A 25545-nucleotide genomic window follows, 5' to 3' on the forward strand; every position below is an offset into this window, starting at 1 on the left:
GGTTGGTTTCTGCCAAGCAAAAATGAAATTTTCCTCACCGAGTGTTGAAACAAAAAAAAGCAAACAAACAAAGATGTTAACCAACCCATTTTCCAACACGTGCTTTCTCTCCCTGCATTTGACAAACCACACGCGCACGCACGTTTGCACGTTACTCCTTCCCTGCGTTCCCCGGGCATCAATTACGGTCTCATTAATCTTCTGACTTGTCGCGGCTCAGTAGATGACCTCTTCGTTGACTATGAGCAGCACCACGATACTACTACTGCCCGATGGCATGGCATGGCAACTTTGTAGGGCACAATCGACAGATGAGAAGAACATTCCATCTCTTTCTTATCATCAATAATTCCACATGTCCGATCCTGGCCGACGGTCGCTGCTTTCATGGGGGGTTATAAATTTTAATGCCAAGTTCTACCGCAAGCTTCTCTATTATCCGTATCGACATGGCACAAACAGAAACAGTGGTAAAACAAGAAATGGGGAATATAGCGGGAGGATGTTGTGAACGGTAGTTGATAAAGATCTACGATTTTCTGACTTTGTGTGCTTGTTGCCGTGCCAGTTGCGGTGAAGCTGCACGATAAGCGAGGAATTGTTCAGTGGCACACTATAGACTAACCTGTTGATTCCGTAATGGAAGGGAAAACCGTTCAGCCAACCGGATGATGGTCAATTCTACTACATGTTGCGTATACCGCTTGCAATCGATAAGAACAGGCAGAGGGTCCTGGGATAATTATTTGTCAATTAATTCGATTAGTTACCTATCCAATAACGGACGGTTTCCGGCAACCATACAAAGCAAGTTGTTTCCCTTTCACTACGGGGCCTTTGTTTGTTTTCCGTCCGGTTTTTTTTTCTCGTCCCATATTTGAGGAGGATTGTGCGTCCCGCTGCAGGTCAATTTTATTTCGATTTATATTTATCCTACCCAATCGTTATCGATGGGCAGCTTTACCGAGTTTGTCTGCAACCGGAATGCTGCTGCTGTGCTGTGGGTCATCGAAGCGTGCCGAACTAGGCTGGTCGTTTCGGATTACAAATTATCCCGTCGGTGTAATTGCTGTTAATTTGCGGTTTTTGTGTGCATCGATCCTCGCCGTCCAGGTCTAAGAGCCGCCGCAGTTTAATATATGCATGTGAAATATGGAAATGGTCTACTTTGTAACCGAAAGAGAAGTAACGGAATTTTCATGCGAATTTTATCCATGAGTTAATTAAAAATAAACCAACTTAAACGATTGTGCTTGTTTAGTTTCTGTGCATTATGAAGCCTGGCTAAAAGTTTATCTGGGCACATAGAATAACAATACAATAATGACTGGATTGCAATATTTTTATTTAGTTTAAAGTCGCACAGTATTACATCATTGCATTTCTCTGGTTCTGATAAAATCTTGAACTTTTTTCTTAACTAAATTTATCATACCCTGCACAGTTGAGGTTCTTCCACTTTAAATGCTTTTCTTTAGCACTGTTGGGTGTCCCCCTGCTTCGTCGAGGTCGTTGTTTGACAATTGCCCAAAACCTTTCAATGGGTCGAAACTTTGGACAATTTGGAGGGTTCATCGCTTTTGACATGAAATCGACATTATTAGCTGCATACCACTCTCGCACCACTTTAGAGTAGTGAGTGATAGCTAGCTAAATCAGGCCCATATATAACATTACCATTATGTTTACGAATGAATGGAAAAATCCGTTTCTTCAAGCATTCTGCCGTGTATACACTTGATTGCTATAATCGGAGCCAATTAAGCTATAAACTGGATTCCTACCCACTCCTCCTCCCAAGCTCCTTGGATCGGAGATATTAATGAACGTTTTGAAGCACCGTTGACATGTATTTTAAAATCACTGGCGGGTTGAGTTATTTTTAAACACAAATCGTATCCGGTTATAACTCGTTTCGATCCGCGAATCCTCAATTTGGGTAAAAAGCACCGATCCACAACTTTTGAAGTGTTGCTTCAGAGACCCTTTTCACACACACTTATTCAGCCGAGCGCCGGGGTGACTCTTGCCGTATCAGGAATTCCTCTCCATTGTACTCGGTCCTGGGCTACTCGTCGCCAATTCGTTGCGCGTCTCGACACACGCAAGTCAGCTTCAACCTGTTCGAGCCATTGTGCACGTTGAGCCCCTCTATTCCTGGTGCCGGTGGGGTTCTTGAAGAGAACGGATTTCACTACACAGTCGTCCGGCATCCTTGCGACGTGGCTGGTCCACCGTAGTCTCCCAATCTTAGCCAGATGTACGATGGAAATCTCTCCAAGTAGTGCCTGTAGTTCCTGATTCATACGTGCCCGCCACTCTCCGCTTTCCGTCTGTACTCCGCCAAAAATAGTCCGCAACACCTTTCGTTCAAAAACGGCAAGTGCACGTATGTCTTCCGTAAGCAAAGTTACTGTTTCAAGTCCGTAGAGGACTACCGGTCTTATTAGCGTTTTGTAAATCGTCAGCTTTGTGCGGCGGCGCGCGTATGTTCCTAGATCGAAGCGTCTTGCGGAGGGAAAAGTAGGCTCGATTTCCAGCTTGAATGCATCGTTGGATCTCCTTACTCGTATTATTGTCGGCGGTAACCAGAGATCCCAAATATACGAACTCATCAACCACTTCCAGTCCATCGCCGTCAATAGTCACTGTCCGTGGGAGGCAAATGTTACTTTTTCGGGAGTCTCTTCCTACCATATATTTGGTTTTCGACGCATTAATTTGTAACCCTATCCTCCTAGCCTCCGTTTTTAGTCTGGCGTAGATTGCCTCCGCCGTCCCTCGGTTTCTAGTAATGATGTCGAGGTCGTCTGCACGCTGTACTCTTGCTGAAGATCGTTCCTCTCCTTCAATAGCGATATTGGATAACATACAGGACCGTCTATCCCCTTGCCGTTACCCTCTGCGCGATTCGAAAGGACTTGAGAGTGTCCCCGAAACGCGCACGTAGCACATCACTCGTTCCAGACTAGCTTTGATCAGCCGCGTCAGTTTTCCCGGACAACCGTACTCATGCATTATCTGCCATAGCTGTTCGCGTTAAACGGTATCATATGCTGTTCTGAAATCCACGAAGATATGATGCGTGGGCTGAAGGATTTGTCGGAGAGTAAAAATTTGATTCGTAGTAGCACGGGCCCCCATAAAGCCCGCCTGATACTGCCCTACGAAATCTCTTGCTATTGGGGATAGACGACGCAACAAAATCTGGGAGAGCACCTTGTAGGCAGCGTTGACCAGCGTAATGCCGTGGTAGTTACAGCAGTCTAGCCGGTCGCCCTTTTTGAAGATGGGACAGACTACGCCTTCCATCCACTTCTCCGGTAGTTTCTCTTCTTCCCAAATACTTGATATCAACCAGTAAAGTGCCGTTCCTAGCGGTTCTTGGCCATTTGTTAAGAGTTCAGCCGGGAGTCGGTCCTTTCCGGCGGCTCTATTATTCTTCAGCAGACCGGTTTCTCGCCGGACCTCTTCGAGATCAGGAGCTGGTACGCTGTTGTCGTTTGTAGGTACTCCGAGGTTAACTTCCATTGCGTCTCCTACTGCTATATCGCCGTTGAGGTGCTCATCGAAGAACTGCTTCCACCTGTCGACCACCTCGCGCTCGTTTGTGATTAGATTCCCTCCCTCGTCCCTACACATGTCAGGTTTAGGTGTGTGGGCCTTGCGAGTTTGGTTCACCTTCTCGTAAAACTTGCGGGTGTCATTAGCCCAGAATAGTTGTTCTAGCTCCTCACGAGATCTGTCCCCCTTCTGGCGCTTTTTCCTCCTCAGGATCGAGGTCATCCCATTCCTCGCTCGTCGATACTTGGCCAAAATCTCTCGTGGATATGCTCAGATAGTTTTCCCAAGCTCTTTTTTTCCTCTCTATCGCTTCTTTGCATTCCCCGTCAAACCAATCATTTCGTGCACTTGAGGTTTCCACGCCTAGCACCGCAGTTTATTTATTTAATTGCTTAGTCAACAGGTAAAAAATCACCCCAATGACAGATTGTGCTATATAACTATAGATGCATAAAGGTACACACGCGTAGACAACATAAATTAACATAATACACGCTTAAAACTACACTTATTAGTTTGTCGAGATACATTAAAATTAAACACGTTATAACATTTGTTGAATACACGAGACATGCTACGCATTGGTTCATTAAGTCCATAATTTGTTCTCGCAGGACCAATGCTGAGGAACGAATGGGACCGAAAATTGCGGCGACGTATGCTGATATCCAAGGTACTGAGCAGCGCAGAACAATCGATGTGTCCTTGCAAGAGATCACCAATAAAGGACGCTTTTGCTACATTTCGCCTCTCCTCTAGTAGTTCCAAATTAATAAGCATGCATCTGCTTTTATAGCTAGGCAGATTTAATGGAGCCGTCCACCTGAGATGACGTAGAGCGAAGCGGATGAATTTTCGCTGAATAGCCTCAATGCGTTGAGTTTCGTTCTGGTAATAAGGAGACCAGACGATGGACGCATATTCTAGGACAGGTCGCACAATCGAGCAATATAGAGTTTTCAGGCAGTAAACATCCTTAAACTTCTTCGCAAAGCGAAATAAAAAGCCCAGCTGCGAAGAGGCTTTTGACACGATGTAAGCGACGTGATCCTTAAAGGTTAGTTTAGTGTCGATTAGGATTCCCAAATCCTTGACTGTTGATTCGCGCTTTAACTGCACACCCTCTAAGGCATAGTTAAAGTGGAATAGTGATTGTCTTCGACCAAAAGAGATTATCGAGCATTTGGATACGTTAAGTGACATGCGGTTCATTTGGCACCATTCTGCGAAAACTTCCAGCTGTTTTTGTAGGAAAAGTGCATCTTGTGGTTGTTTTATAGTGTAGTATAGCTTTAAATCGTCGGCGTACGAGAGTTTCATGCAATTCAAAATGAAATTGACATCGTTCATATATAACAGTTGTGGCCTCGTTGTCGGCCGAGCGTATCCTACTCCATCCGTTTTCGAGGTTCGAAGCATCTAGCTCCACAGAGGAAGGCAGAGCTTCATCCAGTACGCGCGCATAGTTTTCGGCAGTTCGCGGGTTGTCTAGTTGCCGAATGTTTAGCCGAGGAGGGCGACTGTCGCGAGGTATAAATCGTCGATAGTTTTGAGCGTACATGTGCTGCTACTAGGTAGTTGTCCGAGGCAATATCCGCACTCCGTAGGGAGCGTACGTTGGTGATGTTCGAGAAAAACCGACCCTCGATGAGAATATGGTCGATTTGGTTCGAGGTTCGTTGGTCAGGTGATCTCCTGGTGGCCTTGTGGATATCTTTGTGGCAAAAGAACGTGATTTTGATCACCAAGCTTCGGGAAGCCGCAAAGTTGATGCAACGCTGGCCGTTATCGTTCGTGTCGGTGTGCAGGCTATGGGACCCGATCACCGGTCTATACATTGCTTCCCGGCCGACCTGGGCGTTCATATCCCCGATGACGATCTTGATGTCTCGTCGTGAGCAGCTGTCGTACGTTGCCTTTAGCTACGCATAGAACGCTTCCTACTGGTCGTCGGGTCTACCTTCGTGTGGACAAAGCACGATTTATAATGGTGTAGTTGAAGAAACGGCCTTTTATCCTCAACACGCACATCCTCTCGATGATCGCTTTCTAGTTCATTACGCGATCCTGTATTTTGCCCAACACTACGAAGCCCGTTCCCAGCTCGTTGGTCGCTCCACCACTCTGAAAAAATTAGGCTTTACGCTACGGATCCTTCACACCTTCTTGCCTTTGCGACAGATCTCCTGCAGTGTCACGATGCCAAACTTTCGGGGTTCTAGCTGATCGAGCAGCACCCTGTCGCCACCAACGAAGTTTAGCGATCTGCAGTTCCAGGTACCAAGTTTCCATTCCATGTCCTTATTTCGTCGCCTTGGTCCATGTCGAATATTCCGAGAAGATATTTCTTGACTCTTGTTGTTAGTTGTTTGGGTTTAGATAGGCAGCCGTACCAGGGCCTACGCTACCGAGTCTCGGGATAGGGCTGCCATCTTTCAGTGTCGAGACAACACTGTGCCTCGTCCCCTGTTAGTATACGACTTTTGTTTCCACCGGGGTTGGTTACCCGATCTCCGCTAAGGTTGCTCGTATTCCGGCTGGTACCACGTGGAGGTAGGGTAGGAGTTGCTAGATAAGAGGCTAGGGACCGGACCACAAAGGGACCCTTCAGAGACCCTCTCTTACCTAATTTTCCTTTACGCCTCGACCCGTTCTGTTTGGATACTATTAGCATATTTGTTTCATTACTTTTTTCCACCGCCTCTCCGGCGGTTGTAAAAACTACCATTATAAAACATATATATCAAGTATATAAATACTTGACTTCATTAAAGGTTAACGGGAAAATAACAGCAATTAATTTTTCGTCGGAGAGCCCAATTTCGGAAGCAGTTTTTGAGCCCAAAAGCGGGCATCTGTTTATAGAAATGTATTCACTGCATTCTGTTTGCCAATCTGAACACAGCGAATATATTTTCGTGAACAAAATTATTGTTTCAAACAAAAAAAAACTTATAACTGCTTATGAAATTTGCAGAATCGATGACGACTAATTTCACCAGACAAATCCACGGGACTTACTCTATTCCACAGGGGTGCACTATGGGCCACAAATTAAAATTTCGGGACAAATATATTTGTGGTTAAATGGCATAGCTCAGCTCAATGTGGTCTTCGGCAACTTTTTGAATGAAAAAAAGATGCATCTTTTGAAGGGGTCGTCCAATATTTAGGTGTTACTTTACCAACAATTTTAGTAATAACTTTTTGAGTAAATATTTTTTCACCTTTTTAGTTGAAAAATATTAAAGATAAACCAATTTTAAGTATTTTTTCTGAAGATATCAAACTTCTACCTTTTACCCATTTTCAGTAATAGACTTTTGTTTATAAACGACCCTTCAAATCACATTTCTTCTTGTAACATGTTTATTTCAACAGACAGCTCAATATGATGTTCTACACAACATTTTGCACATAAAAGAGGAATATTTTTGTGTATTTTTTCAAGGGTGGTCTCTTCGGAGAAGTAAAATAATAAAATATAGCGCCTCTTCCTGCACTATTAGGGTGACCATAAATTCACCTATTAGGGTGATACAAACTTTTGTTTTCTTAAATAATTAAAAAAAAAAGTTTTTTTCTCCAAAAGTTGCAGAACATACTAAAATAAGCAACTTTGCTGAATAAAGTAACTATCTATCTCTTACCGGTTGCGAAATATAATGATGTGTTAAAAAAGAGCACCCCAAAATCAATTACACTCAATAACTTTGCACACGATTATTTTATTGCTTTCAAATGTTCTACAAAGTTATTTAGTATGCTGAAATGCATATTTTCTGTGAAAACTGTTTGACGCTAGGACGCATATTTATTAAGTTATAAAATGTATGAAAAAAATCCGCACTATTCCCAGGTATTCTCTGAAATACACATTTGGGCAGATAACTTTAATAATTCCCTACAAATTGGTATGCAAACTAATTGCAGATACTTGCAGTTGGCTAAGATATTCGGATTTTTCATCAAACGGTTTTTAACCTAAAATCAGTTATATCTTATTAATTAATGCATATAAAGCAAAACAGTCTTTAGCAAAAATATTCCTCTTTTATGTGCAAAATATTTTCTAGAACATCACATTGAGCTGTCTGTTAAAATAAACATGTTACAAGAAGAAATGTGATTTGAGGGGTCGTTTATAAACAAAGGTCTATTGCTGAATATGGGTAAAAGGTAGAAGTTTCATATCTTCAGAAAAATTACTTGAAATTGGTTTATCTTTAATATTTTGAAAACAAAAAGGTGAAAAAAAGTTTACTCAAAAAATTATTACTTAAATGGTTGTTTAAGTAACGCTTAAATATTGGACGACCCCTTCAAAATATGCATCAATTTTTTATTCCAAAATTTGCCGAAGACCACATTGAGCTGAGACATGCTGTTTAACCGCAAATATTTTTGTCCCGAAATTTTAATTTCTGGCCCATAGTGGGGTGTTTTACTTCCTCGCGCAATAATACTTTATTGCAGTTATGGTAAGATTCACTAAAGAAAAATATAGCGTTTGACAAGGTCACTGTTCTTTTAGGAAATTTTTTTAGCATCACCAGAAAATCTTGTGGATTATTTCAGATTGCTGTGTGTTTCGGTAACAGAAACTTAGCTGTCCTCATGACGAACCGAAAATATGCGTTATTTTATCAGAAATATGCTGACATACATTTCATTGAGATAAAGACACAACATCATGCGTCTACATTGTATTCTTGCAACTTTGTTTGTTTATAACATTCATTATCCCCCAAAACATAATTAAGTCGAGAGAGATCCAATCATCCAGGCATCATCGTCAGTTGTGGTGTCAGTCTTGAATGTCAAGAATTTTGTTGTCACACCAGCTCCATCATCTAATCGTGAATGTAGTTTACGATCTCCCTAGATTCATTAGGTACCAATTGGGAGTTGTAAAATTCAACATATTTCGTATGTCGCATCGATGTCATCAGATAATACAGCACCAGCCCTCAAAAAAGTATTCATGCATCTAAATACGCATCATTACGCGACAAACATAAAATCAATGGTACGAAGCCCACACTCGTGTGGTCTATTTTTCTCACACACGCGTCTTCATTCGAACGAGCACGCCGGCACAAGTAGCTCTTTCGGGCTCTCGCTCTTATTGATTCATGCACTGCGACGAGTTTTTGCGAGTGTGTATTTAGCGAACAACTACGGTCGCTGCTCTCGTTCGTCATTGCAGCCATAGATGCCAGAAGCACAGATTTTTGTGCATGCTTAAATTTGGGACTCACCAATTATTTTAGTTCCTGTAAGTTCTGGTTCTACCAAAGTGTCTGATGATTAAAGAACTTCATAAACTATGTACATTCAGAAAAAATTATACTGGCAAAATTAAATATTGCGGATAGAACATCCCATAATGCATAAAAATCTGTGCATTTGAATTTCAATCGCTCGGATCACACGTCGTTACAAGTGTATGTGTAACTTTGTAAATATTTGAAGGATTGGCATGAAATTTTCTGTGTGTATACTTAAATATATGTCATGATTTTTCGGAAATTCTATTTGTATATAACTCCTTAAAATTCTGTGCAAAACAAATTTGGCAAGCTATTTGTTATGATTTAACTGTGCCAATATTTAAAGATGAATTTGATTCAGGTGCATTGCAATATTGGGTATTGTGCTTCATAGTAGACCAATTGAATTGAAGGGAACTTCTGCTTGAAGAAGACATTGCCGAACAAATCAAGACATTAACAATATAAACACAACGTTTGAGGAACAAAAGTGTAAATAGGGCATGAGATGGAATTTTCAGCAGGCTTCTAATCATTGGGCCTTCTCCGTTTCTGTGTTACATGGCCCTGAAGTACCAATTTGTCACACCGAATATGCAACGATTTGTAACGAATGTGCAAGAATAGTACTGCATATTGGAAAGAATTAATGATTGTTTTCCCCTCAGAAGGATAAGCTCAAAAAAAGTAGTACCCTACCTAGTGATTCATCCACGGTACATGATTTCAACATATGGTTGCTGTGTGGCTGATTCGGTTCAACAGTACCAAAACCTCCCCCTAGTGATAACGGGCTCACTCAACTGTTGATTATTTTTCTCTAAATAAATTACGCATGGGTTTGAACTCGAGCGGATTTTCCAGCCGGCGGTCAACCCGTTTCCCGAAGGGCAACAGCAAAACGATTGGCTTAGCATCAGTTGCGGACGGTACCCGAGCTGAATCTGAAAGTTTAATTAATTTAGCCTAGGGTTGTACACCTCCGCCATTTCGCACGGTACCGGTTGTGGTTATGTTGGACATGATTCGCAAAGAATAACTTTTGTTGGGACTTGTTAATTCCAATGAAAAGCAACAGTACGATCTACCTGTTCTTTGCCAGCAATTTTCGGTATCAAATCAAACATTTGGTTGGGGTAAAAAGAGAAAATATATCTACAAAGCAGCAGTAAAAGGGGTTGTTGTGTACTGAAAAAATAGAACCTGAAAAGTTTTTCTCTCAGTTTTCATCTTTCTTGGAACGAAATTTGGAAGGGGCACAGAGGAGTGTGCCTCAAAATAAGCAGCAAAATGAAAAATAACAATGGGAAACTGGAGAACTTGTTGCTTGTTGGTGTGTTCTTTTGGTGAGCCAGAAAAAATAAAGGATAACAAAAATTAAATACATGCAAGCCGGTCGGAAAGTTTCTGCTCTCGACTGTCGAACAAGAGTGACGACTTTGTGTTCAAAATTAGACAGTAGGTCGGGCAGAAGAACCCGAGCACAGTTGTAATAAATATGTATAAAATTTAGTTTCGATGAAACTGGTTTTTCACTGTAATCTAATGGCCTTATCGTGTGTTGAGACAGACTTTCACGAGCCAATTATAATGAACAATTTTGCATTATTGGAAATTCAGTTGTCATGCAGCTGAAAATAAATAGTACTGCTGATTAAAAAAGTATATTCTCAGGTTCCACCGAGATTTGAACTCGGATCGTTGGATTCAGAGTCCAAAGTGCTAACCATTACACCATGGAACCACTTGGTGGGCAACTGAGGAGGATTTGCACCGGTGAACGATTTCGCAAAGATCTAATCTAATCTAATCTTAAAATCACATATAAACCAAACAATCGCAAGGAGATTTAAAGCAACATGCGAAGAGTTTGCGGCAGTTTATGAGTTTTGACTTGCCTCTGCGCACGCTTTCAACATATTTTCTAGCCATCGGAAAAACTTATTATCTCGGAATGACAATATATTTAAAAAAAAACATCATTCAAGCATCACATATTATGCAAAAGCGCAATTCATTAGAGATTAGTATAGCTGCTACTGGCATAAACCGTCCCCACCGTAAAACCCTAATGTTCTCATTTTAATGCACCGTAAAATCAAACCAAGGCCAGTACAAATCCAAACAAACAATTGCCTATCCTGCGTCACCTCTCTACCCGCACAAAGGAGATGAATAATTGAAAGTACTAATTATAATTAATTAATTACACTGTCGAACAAGCGTAATAGCATGGCAACGATGATGACACCGTTAAGCAACGTATATGCTCATCCGACCTTTGTTTACCGTAACCACCGAATGAAAACCCAAACCATCACTGCATAAAGCAACAATGGTTTGAGTTCGAACAGCAAGCGGATAGTGCTGAATCACATATTGTTACTCCTCTTATCGGCAACTCTCGATGGCACCGGATCTCGACAATAGGACCTGTCACGCGGCGTTGACAATGCAAATAAGCAAGGACCTCTGCCGGTTTGGGTCTAAAATTTCGGCAGCACTTGCAACCATTCCCGACTGTACAACTGCGATGTTACCATTGAATGCTGACTCACAAGGGGTGGACAGGGCACGGCGAGTTCGAGTGTCGCATCGCATGCCGGGCAACAACAGCAATCAGCGCGGAAGCATCCTAGCGGAGACGAGCGGAGATAATGGCATCAGAACGGACCGAAAAACACATGTTTAGAGGCCGGCCCTCCGTGGGCCTCCCGAAGTCGTTTGTCGTACGCATTATCGCGGGAATGCTCATCGTGACGCCTTTGTGGAGGTTGATTTTCGATGGATTTAGCAGAGGTTGTGAGGTTATGGTTTGGTAATTGTCGTTCGTAGAAGATTTGGGTTCTAAAACAGTGTATAAAATTGTTTTTACACTTTAACGTTAGGAAGTAGTGATGTTCGTGAGTATAACATGGTTTATATAGAGTTTGTTCTTTTTATTGTCAAGCTTTGCATTTCATACCACTCCAAACTTTATACTACCTGTTGTATTATCAAAAAGTATGAGGATCAGGGGTGTAAGACAGCAGTCAATCGTAGTGTTACACTCTTACCTAGCTGCGAAAAAAAACTGTTCCCGAATTGAACTTAAAATCGCTGAAAACGGTTTCTACGGGCTAGCTTGTAGAAAGGCCAAAAAAAGACAATGGTCCCGAATCAGGCCAGAACATGATTTTCTAATAAAGCCTAAAATCGCCTCTAATAATTATTAAAGGCCAAAGCCTCTAATGATTATTAAAGGCCAAACAACAATCCCGAATTAGGCCTGAAATAGCAGAAAACTGCATCCAAAGGCCAAAATATACTTTCTCTTTCAGGTTCCACCGAGATTTGAACTCGGATCGTTGGATTCAGAGTCCAAAGTGCTAACCATTACACCATGGAACCACTTGATAGAAACGGAATCATTTGATGTGGATTTGCACCGGTGTACCATTTCGCGAAGACCGATCTAATCTTGAAAGCGGATCCAAACCAAACAACACAAATTAATTTGTGATAGTTTAAACTTGCGCATGCTTTATGCTTTAGACAAATCTACTAACTTGGAGTGTCTATAGATTTAAAAACATTCATTGAGTTGTCATCTATTATGCAAAAACACAACTATAGATTAGTGTGGATGCCATTAACCTAAACCGTCCTGACGAAAACTCAGAACGCTTCTAAGGACCAGAAGCCAAAAAGAAGAAAATGAATCCCATTCCCACTTAGTTGTATAAATCTGGTAGGGTATGTTGCTGCTTCGTCGTAATTGCCTATTCCCGTCATATCCACCACAAATTATTAAAAATATCAGCATTTTTACAACACACAATGCAAAGCTAGTTATTCTCTAATATTTTAGTTTGTTGTCTATCATACGCGATCAATCAAAGTGAGCTGAGATCTATTTAAATGCTTTTTATCAGTAAAGAAGTTCTACCAGTCAAATTTCCTACGTTTTTTCGTGCGACGAAGAAGAAAATGTCGACTAATCGTTTTAATTTCCGTCATTCATAAATGAAAATAACTCACGCAAGGCATTGTCGTTATTCTACAGCCAGGAAAACTTGCCTGACCTGCAGAAATTTTGCAGAATAACATTTGTCATGCCGTCCTACACACATACATGCGCGTTAGCTTCGTAAACATTGTTGTGATTTTTAGTTCGGACGATGAAAAATTTTGATGGATGGATTTTAAACGGTACGACGAATTTAGGAAATAAAATCAGTTGCGTAATTTCAATAATATGCCTTAATAATCGCTTTTCAGTGATTTCAAAGTTCACGGATCGGAAGGTAAGTGTGTTTTAGTCAAATCAGGACAAGAACTGTTGGAGTATTCATTAAATCCATCCAACAAATGATGAAAATTAGAATGGTTTTACTTACTACGAGGGGAATTAGAAATAAACCCTAGTATAAATCATAAGCACCGTTCATTTAATTAAATTGACAGTTTATCTGGATGATATCTTCATAATTCCAAAATAATTTGTACACAAAATGAACGTTTTTTTCTTTTTATTCGGGTTATCCAGCTGATCGCTTAATCTTCTTCTATGCCTATAAAAATGGGTTTCTGTCTGTCTGCCCGTATGTTCCTTATAGAATCGAAAACTACTGAACCGATCGGCGTGAAAATTTGCATGCAGGAGTTTTTAGAGCCGGAGAAGGTTCTTATGATGGTTAGAGACCCCTCCCCCCACTAAGAGGGGAGGGCTCCCATAAAGATGAAACACAAATTTCTGCATAACTCGAGAACTAATCAAGCAAATGGAACAAAATTTGGCATGTGAGTGTTTTAGGAGACAAGACTTTTTTCTATGGTGCATTGATACTCCTCCCCTTTTTAGGAGAGGAATTATAACCCCTCCCCACTTTAGGTTTAGGAGGGGGGTTCCCATACAAATTAAATACAAATTTCCTCATAACTTGAGAACTAATCAAGCAAATGGAACCAAATTCGGCATGTGAAGGTTTTTGGAGGCAAAAATTTTTCTATGGTGTATTAGGACCCCTCCCCACTTTAAGAGGGGGGGCTCCTATACAAATGAAATACAAATTTTGTCAAAACTCGAGAACTAATCAGTCAAATGGAACCAAATTTGGCATGTGAAGGTTTTTGGAGGCAAGAATTTTTTTATGATGAATTAGGACCCCTCCCCTTTTTAGAAAGGGGGCTCCCGTACAAATGAAACACAAATTTCCTCATAACTCTAGAACTAATCAAGCAAATGGAACCAAATTTGGCATGTGGGTGTTTTGGGAGGCAATTTTTTTGCTATGGTGCATTGAGACCCCTCCCCTCTTCAGGAGGGGAATTATGACCCCTCCTCCCTATAAGAGGGGACGCTCTCATACAAATGAGATATGTACAAATTTCATCATAACTAGAGAACTAATAAACCAAGTGGAACCAAATTTAGCATGCGGGGGGTTTTGGAGGCAGGATTTTTTTATGATGGTTTTGGCCCTCTCACCCCTGTGGTAGGGGAAAAAGGACTCTCATTCAAATAAAACAGACATGTTTGCGTAACTTAAAAACTAATCGAACTCGAGAAATTTTAGACTCTTCCATAAAACATTAGTGAATAAGAAGACCACCAAAAACTGTCAATAGTAACACTAGATGATGCAGGGCGAGACGGTCGCAACCCCTGCGAAATGGTACTTTTCACGAAAACGTTTTCCGTGAAATGGTACATCTCGCGTAAAGTTTTTCGCGAAATGGTATTCCGCGAAATTCTATATTCCGCGAAATAGTCAACCGAAAAGTGGTGTTCCGCAAAATGATATTCGGCGAAATGTTATATAATCATGGCGAACATTTCAACGGAAAATTTGTATATTAAACCACCCATGATCTCCTCAGAAACTTTCAAAACTCGAGATTGCGCAAAGGTCATCCGAGATTCACGATTTATGTACAACACAGTTTAATTTGTGGCAATACGAAGTTTGTCGGGTCAGCCAGTAAATAAATAAAAGCTGTGTTCTGTGAACAATGAACAATAACAAAACTATTCATTTCCTACGTGAGTTGTTAAAAGCGTAAGGTACAAATAGAAAAAATTTTTTTGTTTGGCTTTCTTTGTAGGGTTTCATAGGGATTTCCGCAAAGCAAACAGATGTGCAAGTGACCGGATAGACAAAAGAGGGAGAGCTGACAAATGGGGAGGAACGTCCAAAAGAGGAACAGAGGCGCCTTCAAAAATCAAAATCATCATCAAAAAAGTGTCAGGGAAACCTCAAACACCAATTCTACCTGACGAGACAGGCAATATCGCCCACAAAAACACAGGTAGAGTCCCAAGCATAGCTGCCCGCGGGCAGAGGCGTTCCGACCCTGCACGGACTCCACGAACTGACTCTGAGATTTTACTGCCAAAGACCGGGATGCCATATTTTAATTATAATAATGATGATGATGAGAGGAAAAATGTTGGATGTAAATGAGGTTTGCCCTGGATATTTAGTAATACTTGAGTTGTAAAATGTAGTATATAGAAGTGGAGGTCTCGTCAGCCCTGCCTAACACCTTAACCGCGCACCCACCATCAATCCTCCAACACAAACAATCGCAAATGAACCAATAGGAAGAGAAGAACCATCTCGGACCATAGAACAAATTTCATCTTTTATCCCCCGGCATTTATGTAGTGTCCTAAGACAGGTCTACAGAGTAAATTGAGCGCAGAACGACCTGGGCATACGCGGTAGTCAACAGAAGCTATAAAACATAGAGTCACACCCGCCTTCCAGCCCTCGAGACCAAACAGCTAGTGCGCAGTATTTATAACGGGAAACCGTCTCCAAACCCCAAAAACCAACCAGTAGAAATATTAGTATTGTTGGACCCCTTGGAATACCAGCAGTGGGTACAACCTACATCTAATATAGCGCTGTTGTCTGTCAGTTGCTAACCGGAACCCGTCGACTAGACATACCTTTTATCTGTTATCTTCTGTTAGAATTAGTAGTCTGTGAATAAATGTATTAGAAGTATTGGCGTCTTTATTGGATCGGTCTGCAACATTTTGGCGACGAGGAGTGTGGATTAAGCTCATCATCTTATAAAAGAGCCACCCGCACGTAAATTCATCATTCAGCAACCGCATCATGGACGAGGACTTCAAAAAAATGTTCATTAGTTTGATGGAGGGGCAGCAGAAACTCCTCACTCAATTGTCGATGTCGCAGACAGCTACTACAGCCGCAGCAAGAACGGTACCGACGGATGCTCGGATGGAATCGTTAGCCAACTCAATTACAGAGTTCCACTATGATCCAGAGGCTAACCTCACTTTCGATCATTGGTTTAGTCGTCACGAGGATGCTTTTCGGGTAGATGCAGCTAGCTTAGATGATCCGGCGAAGGTTCGGCTACTCCTACGTAAGCTCAGTGACAAAACTCACGCAGAATATACAAATCACATTCTGCCGAAACAACCTAGGCAATGTAATTTCGATGAGACGGTTGAAAAACTGAAGGAGTTGTTTGGCGCGCATGTATCAACTTTTTGCAAGCGATACCGTTGTTTAACACTCAGCAAAAATGCTTCAGACGATTTTCAATCCTATGCCGGACGAGTTAACCGTCTCTGTGAAGATTTCAATGTGGCATCTTGTTCCATTGATGATTTCAAGTGCCTTATCTTTGTATGTGGATTACACGCAAAACAAGATGCCGAGATACGAACATCGCTACTATCGAAATTGGAGGGGAATAAAAAGCTAACAATGAACGATCTCACTGCCGAATGTCATCGAATTTTGAACCTGAAAAAAGATGCATCAATACTCGAGAATCCTGCGATGTTAGCTGAAAGTGATATTGTCTCAGTGAATGCTGTCAGTGATAATCAAGACAACTCATCTCACAAATCTAAGTTCAACTCAGCTCACAAACCTCACTCTTCTGATCAGCATACACAATATAAAAACAACGCTGATTGTAGTGAAGGAAATGGTACGAATAAGCCTAGAACGCCTTGTTGGAAGTGCGGACAAATGCATTTTGTTCGTGTCTGCCCGTATCAAGATCATCGCTGCCAAGAATGCCAACGCATCGGTCACAAAGAGGGTTACTGTCAGTGCGCGTCATCAAATGCTGGCAGAAAACGAAAGTGGAAACAACCGCCTGCTCACACCAAGGGCATTTATACCGTCAAACAAGTGGCAGTTCATCACCTGAGGAAATTTGTGCCTGTTAGCATCAACAACGTTACGTTAGAACTTCAACTAGACTGCGCTTCGGATATCACCGTCATTTCGGAAGAAAATTGGATTCGTATAGGCCGCCCTCAAACGAGATCACCATCGCAGAAAGCCTGCACTGCTTCGGGACAACCGCTAGAATTACTGGCTGAAACTGATTGTAGTGTTTCATTGAGAGGAATCACCCGCTCAGGTAAAATATTTGTAACCACTATACCTGGTCTCAACCTTTTAGGCCTCGATTTTATTGAGCGCTTCAATTTGTGGGACATTCCTCTAAGCACAATCTGCTGCAGTGTGACATCAACTACGGACGATATACAGTGGTTACGATCATCATATCCAAAAGTGTTTACCGATACACTGGGCTGCTGCAACAAAACGGAAGCCAAGCTGTATCTTATGCCAGATGTTCAGCCAGTTTTCAGAGCGAAAAGGCCAGTGCCATTTGCCGCGCTACAGCCAATTGAAGCTGAACTGAAACGGTTGGAGACATTGGGGATTATTTCACCGGTCGAATTTTCTGATTGGGCTGCGCCTATAGTTGCTGTAAAAAAAAAATCAAACAACAACGAGCCGTGCAAAGTGCGAGTATGTGCCGATTATTCCACTGGGTTAAATAAGGTCATTCAACCCAATCATCATCCTTTGCCTTTACCAGAGGAGATTTTTGCTAAACTCTCAGGGAGCAAAATTTTTTCTCACATTGATTTGTCGGATGCATACTTACAAGTGCCAATCGAACGAGAGTCTAGACGTTTTCTCACCATTAACACACATCGTGGACTGTTTGAATTCAATCGTCTGCCACCAGGTGTAAAATCGGCTCCCGGTACCTTTCAAACAATTATCGACGCAATGGTAGCAGGATTAGAGGGCACCGAAACATATCTTGATGACGTACTAGTGCATGGCAGGACACCAGAGGAACACAGATCTCGTCTCATCAAACTCCTGGAACGTATTCAAGAGTGGGGGTTCACATTACGCATTCAGAAGTGTTCATTCTTCATGTCAGAGATACACTATCTTGGTGTTATTATCAATGAGCGTGGTATTAAACCAGATCCTGCCAAAACGGAAGCAATCTGCAATATGCCACCTCCACATGATGTAACCAGTCTCCGCTCATTTCTTGGAGCCATAAACTTCTATGGGAAATTTATACAGAACATGCACGATCTTCGTCCCCCACTTGATGCCCTTCGGCGAAAAGACACAAAGTGGGATTGGAATGAAAATTGTCAAAATTCGTTTCAACAGTTTAAGAATCTGCTACGTTCTGATATGCTACTAGCTCATTACGATCCTGCAGTCGAAATGATAGTTGCAGCTGATGCATCTAACTATGGTGTAGGAGCTTGTCTAATGCACAGATATCAAGATGGTTCCATCAAGGTCATATGTCACGCATCTCGTTCTCTCACCAAGGCTGAACAAGGATATGGACAGGTAGAAAAAGAAGCGTTGGCATTAATATTTGGAGTAACAAAATTTCACAGATTTATCTACGGTAGACGCTTCATTTTGCAAACCGATCATAAGCCTTTGATCGCCGTATTTGGTTCTAAAAAGGGTATACCTGTCCATACCACTAATCGTCTACAACGCTGGGCACTTATTCTCCTATCATACGACTTTGAAATCGAGCATATTTCTACAGAAAGTTTTGGATACGCTGATGTTTTGTCAAGATTGATAGACTGTCGGCTGAAACCAGAAGAGGATTTTGTCATCGCGTCGATTCAACTAGAAAGCGATATTTCTGCTACAATTGATGCTGTACTTGATAATCTACCGATATCATTTAAGCATCTTCAGGCGGCAACAAACAAAGATAAAACTTTGCAAGCGGTCATTCAGTACGTTAATTCAAGTTGGCCTAAGGCAATGAAAAACGTGGATGGCGCTCTTCGTGCGTTTTATGCGCGCAAAGATGCGCTCTCTGTGGTCCAAGGCTGTCTCATGTTAGCCGATCGTGTCGTGGTACCCCAAGAATATCAAAAACAAGTGCTAAAATCGCTTCACCATGGTCATCCAGGTCAAGATAGGATGAAATCAATTATGCGCAGTTACGTGTATTGGCCAGGTGTGGATAAGGACGTCGAAAATTTTGTACAATCCTGCCATGCTTGTGCTGCAGTGGCCAAAGCTCCTACAAAAACACTATTGTCCTCATGGCCACAAGCAAGTCGTGCATGGGAACGAATTCATATAGATTTCGCTGGCCCAATCAATGGTCAATATTTTCTCGTAATCGTTGACTCATATAGCAAGTGGCCAGAAATCTTGAGAACATCGATGATTACTTCGAGGGTGACTGTCGATTTGCTTGATGAAACTTTCGCACGATATGGTCTACCAGAAACTATCGTCAGTGATAATGGGACCCAATTCTCCAGTGCCCTCTTCAAAGAATTCTGTGATGCACGTGGCATTATACACATCAGAACTGCTCCGTATCATCCCCAATCAAACGGACAGGCAGAGCGGTTCGTTGACACCCTAAAACGAAGTCTCAGAAAAATTATGCCTGGAACTCAGAATTGTGTCGCCCATTCCTTGCAAATATTTTTAGCTACATACCGTACTACACCCAATAAATCAGCACCAAATGGCTTGTCTCCTGCCGAAAATTTGATGGGAAGAAAAATCCGAATTAAATTAGATTTGCTCAAACCTTGAGGTGGTTTGATATACTAATATTTCACCACAAAAGAATCGGAAACAAGAAGAACATTTTAACAAAAGGCATGGGGCGAGAAAACGTGAATTCCAGAGAGGTGACCTGGTATACGCTAGTACAATGAAGCAGGGGAAGTTGATCTGGCTCACTGGAATTGTAATTGAACGTGTCGGTGCAGTAAACTACAATATCTGGCTGGAAAACAACAAGCGTCTCATAAAGTCACATACAAACCAACTTCGTGCTCGGGGTGATTCAACAGTCGAGGCCTGTCCGGAAGAAGCAGTACCCGAGTTCGAAATACCACTGCACATATTACTCCAAGATTTCCAGCTTTGCGAGGAGCAAATAGACCAGCAAGACGCTACTCAAGCTACGCCGCCCCGACTAGAGAGGACACGACCACCATGCTTACTTCGACGATCAACCCGTATTCGCCGGTTGCCGGAAAGATATAACCCGTATTTCTACAATTAGGAGGGGAGGTGTTGGACCCCTTGGAATACCAGCAGTGGGTACAACCTACATCTAATATAGCGCTGTTGTCTGTCAGTTGCTAACAGTGGCGACTCGTCCGCATGTTCAACCTGTTCATAGGACAGGCAACAAAATTCAACCCGACAAAATTTTTTTTCATCACTAGTTCATGATTTCGTTTGAACCGACGCACATGCAATACGAATAATTCGGTAAGCTATTAGTTTAGTTTACGAAGCTGCTGAGCAAACCGTTCAACACGACGTTTGAACGTTGCTTTGATCTCAATGCACAAGCATATACCAACACATTATTCCTGGTGTTGATTCTGGGCACGAAGGAGATAAAAAGAGAATGTGAAACAGCTTTTACTCGAAGGCGCGGGCGCATTATTGTCTGTTGTCTCATTACTCGTTCATCTTCAGCATTGAACCAGGGGGGATCTATTGCTGTCAAATTCCATACATGTGTGCGTTACCGCAGATGGTGTTTGGTCCATGACGTTTGTACTGTCATGGACCAAACGGCGTGTGATTGATTTCGAGCCAAGGGACTCGCAACTCTATTTTTGTCTGCTGCAGTTGACAGAAACTCAAACCCTAACACGCAGCGCAATTGTCGTTTGTATTGTTTTGATCCCGATAATGGATTTATCTGCTTTTTAGCGTAAATAAAACAAACTAATAAACTTTTCAGAAGCTACATATACAGGTAAGAGCAGTAAATCGGTAAGAAAAAAAGTAGCAAGAGCGGCATTGAAAATTATGGTCACCTGCCTGCCCCTTCACATGTGAGTTTCACAATTCCTTACCGATAGATCCCCCCTGCATTGAACGACTTACTACCCCATTTTCCTATGGCCTGCGCTTTGATTCCATTTTATCGAGTTACGAAGCTAATGAGCAAAACGTTCAATATGACGCTTGAACGTTGCTTTAGAGCAGTGGTGCCCAGGCATAGGCAAGGTGCGGGCCAAATCAGATCGCCCATGAATGCCGCGGGCCGCAATAATCTTTGGCCATTCCTGTGCATAACAAAATGTAAAATATGCGACAACAAAAACCATTTTCTAGGAATCGACACAAGTTTTAAACCTGAAAGCATTCAGATTCATAACATGCACGAGGCATTACAACTAAACTGAAGGACTCCTATGTCATCAAAAATATTTCTCATAAGTCCACCATCTTTCAAATCAGTCCGCGGGCCGCACGAATCATCCCGAAGGGCCACATGCGGCCCGCGGGCCGCAGTTTGGCCATCACTGCTTTAGAGATTAGCACCAGGACAATGTATTGGTACGAAGGGGATGGCATGCATTATTCGCAAAATTTTCTCATTAACTCGTTCATCTTTAGCATTGAACAACTTACGCATATTGCTTGTGGTGCGTGTGGTGGTTATTCTTGAATTTGGTTCAATAGGTAAATTGAACGGAAAGTCTTAGGTTCGTAGTTAAAATTCAGAGACGGGTTTGCTGGTAAAGTAAACCGCCGTATTCCGTTGTTATTTAAATAATAGGGGTATTCCCGTAGCGCTTGTTATGTTGCGTATACGGAGTATTGCGTATTTATACTGCCGCTACTCTGCCGCTTCCATAGAAACCGGAACTGCTATGCAAATTGCGGCAGCATATACACGAAATACACCGTTTACGCAACATAGCAAGCGCTACGTGCATACACCTAATGTTTGTTTTATGAATAAAATATAGAATTTCGATAATAAAAAAAGCTGCGTATTAATTTGTATTTTTCGCTGGTTGAACAGGTAAGCTAAACCACCACGAGTCGCCACTGGACCCGGAACCCGTCGACTAGACATACCTTTTATCTGTTATCTTCTGTTAGAATTAGTAGTCTGTGAATAAATGTATTAGAAGTATTGGCGTCTTTATTGGATCGGTCTGCAACAAGTATTATGAATAAAATGTAATATAGTATAAGAATTGACTTAATTTTCCCATCTGCTGCCTTAGTACCTCTATCATTACCCGTAATAATTGTAGAATGCTCCTTCGGTATCCAAACCGGGTCTGGTATACCGCATACATCCCCTTACTAACCCTAAGCTCCCGGCCGACCCAATCAATCCGACATTTTTCGGAGATATTTTTGACAGCTGTGATCAATAGGGATAAGGTCTAGAAACATTCATGTATTAATTATCAGATCAGACGGAATAAACGGAATAAAAGCACTGAACAACGCAGACATTCACATTTGGTAAATTTTTACCCCGAGTCCCACTTGAAATCACAAAAGTATTTTGACATATACCCACATTCAGAAGTAAACGTGACCGCCGTTCATTTACTGATTAGTTAAAAAGCCCTACACCACGTCAAGGTTCAGTTTTATCGTAGGGAATTGGATTTGGAAAATGAAAACCTGACCAAATTTCAGTTTCTCTACAGTTTCCGGCTTGACCACGTTTTCCTTAACCCATCAATAGACTGAGCTTCTCTACTTTCCTTTCGAACTATACCTTCCGCGCTCAGCCGGCTTAAGGTCCTGAACAATTTGGTGGTCCATTGACTTTATCAACGAATCTGATATCGTACTTCTTCAATAGTTTGATGGTGGCAGCAGCCAGCGTAGTGGGCGGAACCAAAGCCTGGTGCTTTAATTTCCTTGAATTTTTCAAGACAGTCTACTTTCCCAAAAAGTTGCGTTAGGACGAACTTCTGGACAATTCGGTGGGTTCATGACTTTCGGTATCACTCTAGCGCATCTTGAGAGTAATGGCATGAAGTGAGATCAGGCCAAAAGATTGCTGGATTGTTATGCTGTTTGCTCAAGGGTTGCAAACTTTTTTCAGATTCACATTCGCATATGATTGCCATACCACAACCTTCTTGCCGAGTTTGTCGATGTAAACAACCTTCGCTGATCCTGAAACATACTTTTCCTTTGGTGAGGTATAAAACTACTGCGGTTCCGGCAGAGTTTTGTGGAGATTTCTGGGTCAGCAGTTTGTCGTACAGCTTCCGAGCTATCGGCTTTCACGGATTCAGGCAGTTGGGGGCTTCGTTTTGGCTGCTTCTGTTTCCGACGGGTTTCTAGTCCGTACTGACGCCGAAGGATGATGCCGCTTGATAGTAATCCCTTATCTTTCTGTCCATGGTAGACCAGCTTTCCATCATGTATTCATGTCTCGGGGAACCGCCAAAAGTGTCCTGTTCTCCACACTTCCTCAATGCGCTTTGAACCGTTCACACGCTTACATCTTCGTCCAATCCCTGATTTTCTATGTTCCTCAATCGGGTCTCAATTCCAACTTACTTTTGAGCTGGTAGTTTCGGCTGGTGTAGACGAGGTCGATTCCGAATTTCTCCGAATTCCGATTTCCGAATAGGAGATGCGATGAAAGTTGCGCTGTAGTAACGCCGTTGACCTAATCGGTCTCTGCTGTGCTCGAAAATTCAATGACGATAGCACCCAAGTAGCACATTTTTAGTTGAAGCAACCGGATTACGACTGAAGTAAGTCATATTTCGGTTACCACAACAACTTTGTAACAACCGTGCTAGTAGGGCAGCCATGGGGCATCAAGTTCTCCATTATGCAATTTTGCTACGAAGGTTGCTTGTTGAATCTTGTGTCGTGTTTCAAGCGTACGGCGTCATTCCATGGCAGGTTCCTGAGAGCGAGACGAATAAACCGTTTTTGGATACGTTCTAACCGCAGTAAGGCAGTAAGGTTCCGTAAAGTCTCTAGAGAGATATAAATCCTAGTTGCCGATTGGCTTTGGCAACTATTGCAGATCGAATGACAATTTTTGATCCAAAACCGCGCCAAGATCGCTCACTTGGTCTGCCCTTTGTAGTACAGCACCATCGATTCTATAGTCGAATATAATAGGGAAATGATTGCGGTTGTAGGTCATGACGACACATTTTGGAATGCTAATCGTAAGTCGATTTCGTTTGCACCAGTTAACGAAGCTATCCAGAAGTTCTTGTAGGTGAACTTCATAAAACATCTTCAAATCATCCGCACATGCTAGCTTGCGACCTGAATCAAGTATGAGTACAATGTCATTGATATAAAGAATAAATAGTAGCGGGCCCAAATTGCTACTCTGTGGCACACCGGATGCATTGACGAATGGTTCCGATGTATGTATATATTTAATGGTGGTTGATTTTTCATCACATCTTTCAACAAACATCATAACTTTTACTTAAATTATTCTTTTCGTATTCTTCGTTCAAATAAATGATTAATAGAAGAACGAAATCAGTAGAGCACACTGTGCAAATTCAAATTTTACAACCCTATCGATACAATGCTTGCGAACGATTTCCGACTGCGAATCCCCTTGGCCGATTTTCCAGGCAGTTGGACTGCTTAGGTAGATGATAAACACTGCTCAGCAAACCATCTGAGGTAACCGGGAAACAAGTTGGTGTCTAACTCGGTCTCTTCTGCTGTAAAGGAGATAATGAGCATAACAGTAGTAGGAGTAATTATATTATCTCTTTCTACGCCGCCGTTCAGGGTACGACCGTTCGTACGACTCGACTATAGTTCTATGCCACTCCATCCATATGTGTGCACAAGAAAATCTGAAACTTTCTGCTGGCAGCGAGAGTCAATGGATCCATATTACACAACAGATTGCTGCGTCGTGAAACGGCCCGACCCGCATGTGGGCGGCGAAATCGACGTTCGGCAGGTGGAGGATAAAACGTGGTTCATCATTTGGCAATTTTCCAACCGAGTGTCTAACTACCCGTGAGGCTGATGATGATGTGATGAAACATGCGGATCCAGCCGTAGTACGTTTCACAGCATTTACAAGCATGTCCTAGACTTTCGGCAGCAGTCAGTCCCACAAGCGTGCGGCTGTAAAATTTTACGAACGTTGCCATTTCCAGGAGCATAGTGGCGGCGGCCACCGCTCGCTCCGCACTACATATCTAAGCAAATAGGAAAAGTGGGTTTTATTGTAAGGTGGAACATTCTTTTGCCTCACTCACGTGCACCGCCGTTGTTCGTCTCCAACTCCCGGGCGGGTGACACCAGATACTTTACCTCAAATTAGCTGTCATAAAGCTAATTTTTGCCGTTTCGAACTGGTATAGTACGCACAGTCCGAAAAAGATTTTACACCTAGAGCGGGTTTGATCTTTTCTTTCCGGACGAGCAGCGTACGGACGATGGGTTTTGTCGTTAGCACATTGTAAACCGGGCAGTTAACATTCCGAACTTTGATGATGTAAGTGAATGTGTGGGTGTAGCATTATTTTCAAATTTATTTGGAAAAGAAATATTGGCACAAGAGACCGGCGGCAAAAGCACCGTTTATATTTCAATCGAACTGCCCCAAGCTG

At 42.1% G+C, this 25545-nt stretch overlaps 1 protein-coding gene and 2 non-coding genes across 3 annotated transcripts; 1 reads left to right on the forward strand and 2 right to left on the reverse strand.

Moving 5' to 3' along the window:
• Positions 1-10509: 10509 nt before the first annotated feature.
• Trnaq-cug (transfer RNA glutamine (anticodon CUG)) lies at positions 10510-10581 on the reverse strand. The gene has a single exon. It is a non-coding gene; the product is annotated as a tRNA-Gln (tRNA).
• A 1574-nt stretch (positions 10582-12155) lies between these two features.
• Trnaq-cug (transfer RNA glutamine (anticodon CUG)) lies at positions 12156-12227 on the reverse strand. The gene has a single exon. It is a non-coding gene; the product is annotated as a tRNA-Gln (tRNA).
• Positions 12228-15946: 3719 nt separating this feature from the next.
• On the forward strand, positions 15947-24950 carry LOC128745427 (uncharacterized protein K02A2.6-like). Its single transcript, XM_053842503.1, has 3 exons — positions 15947-17237; positions 17280-18496; positions 24798-24950. Exons 1-3 carry the CDS (start codon positions 15947-15949, stop codon positions 24948-24950), a joined length of 2661 nt encoding a protein of 886 aa, XP_053698478.1.
• Positions 24951-25545: the final 595 nt, after the last annotated feature.

This window comes from Sabethes cyaneus, chromosome 1 (genome assembly GCF_943734655.1).
Source record: "Sabethes cyaneus chromosome 1, idSabCyanKW18_F2, whole genome shotgun sequence".
Taxonomy (NCBI): Eukaryota; Metazoa; Arthropoda; class Insecta; order Diptera; family Culicidae; genus Sabethes; species Sabethes cyaneus.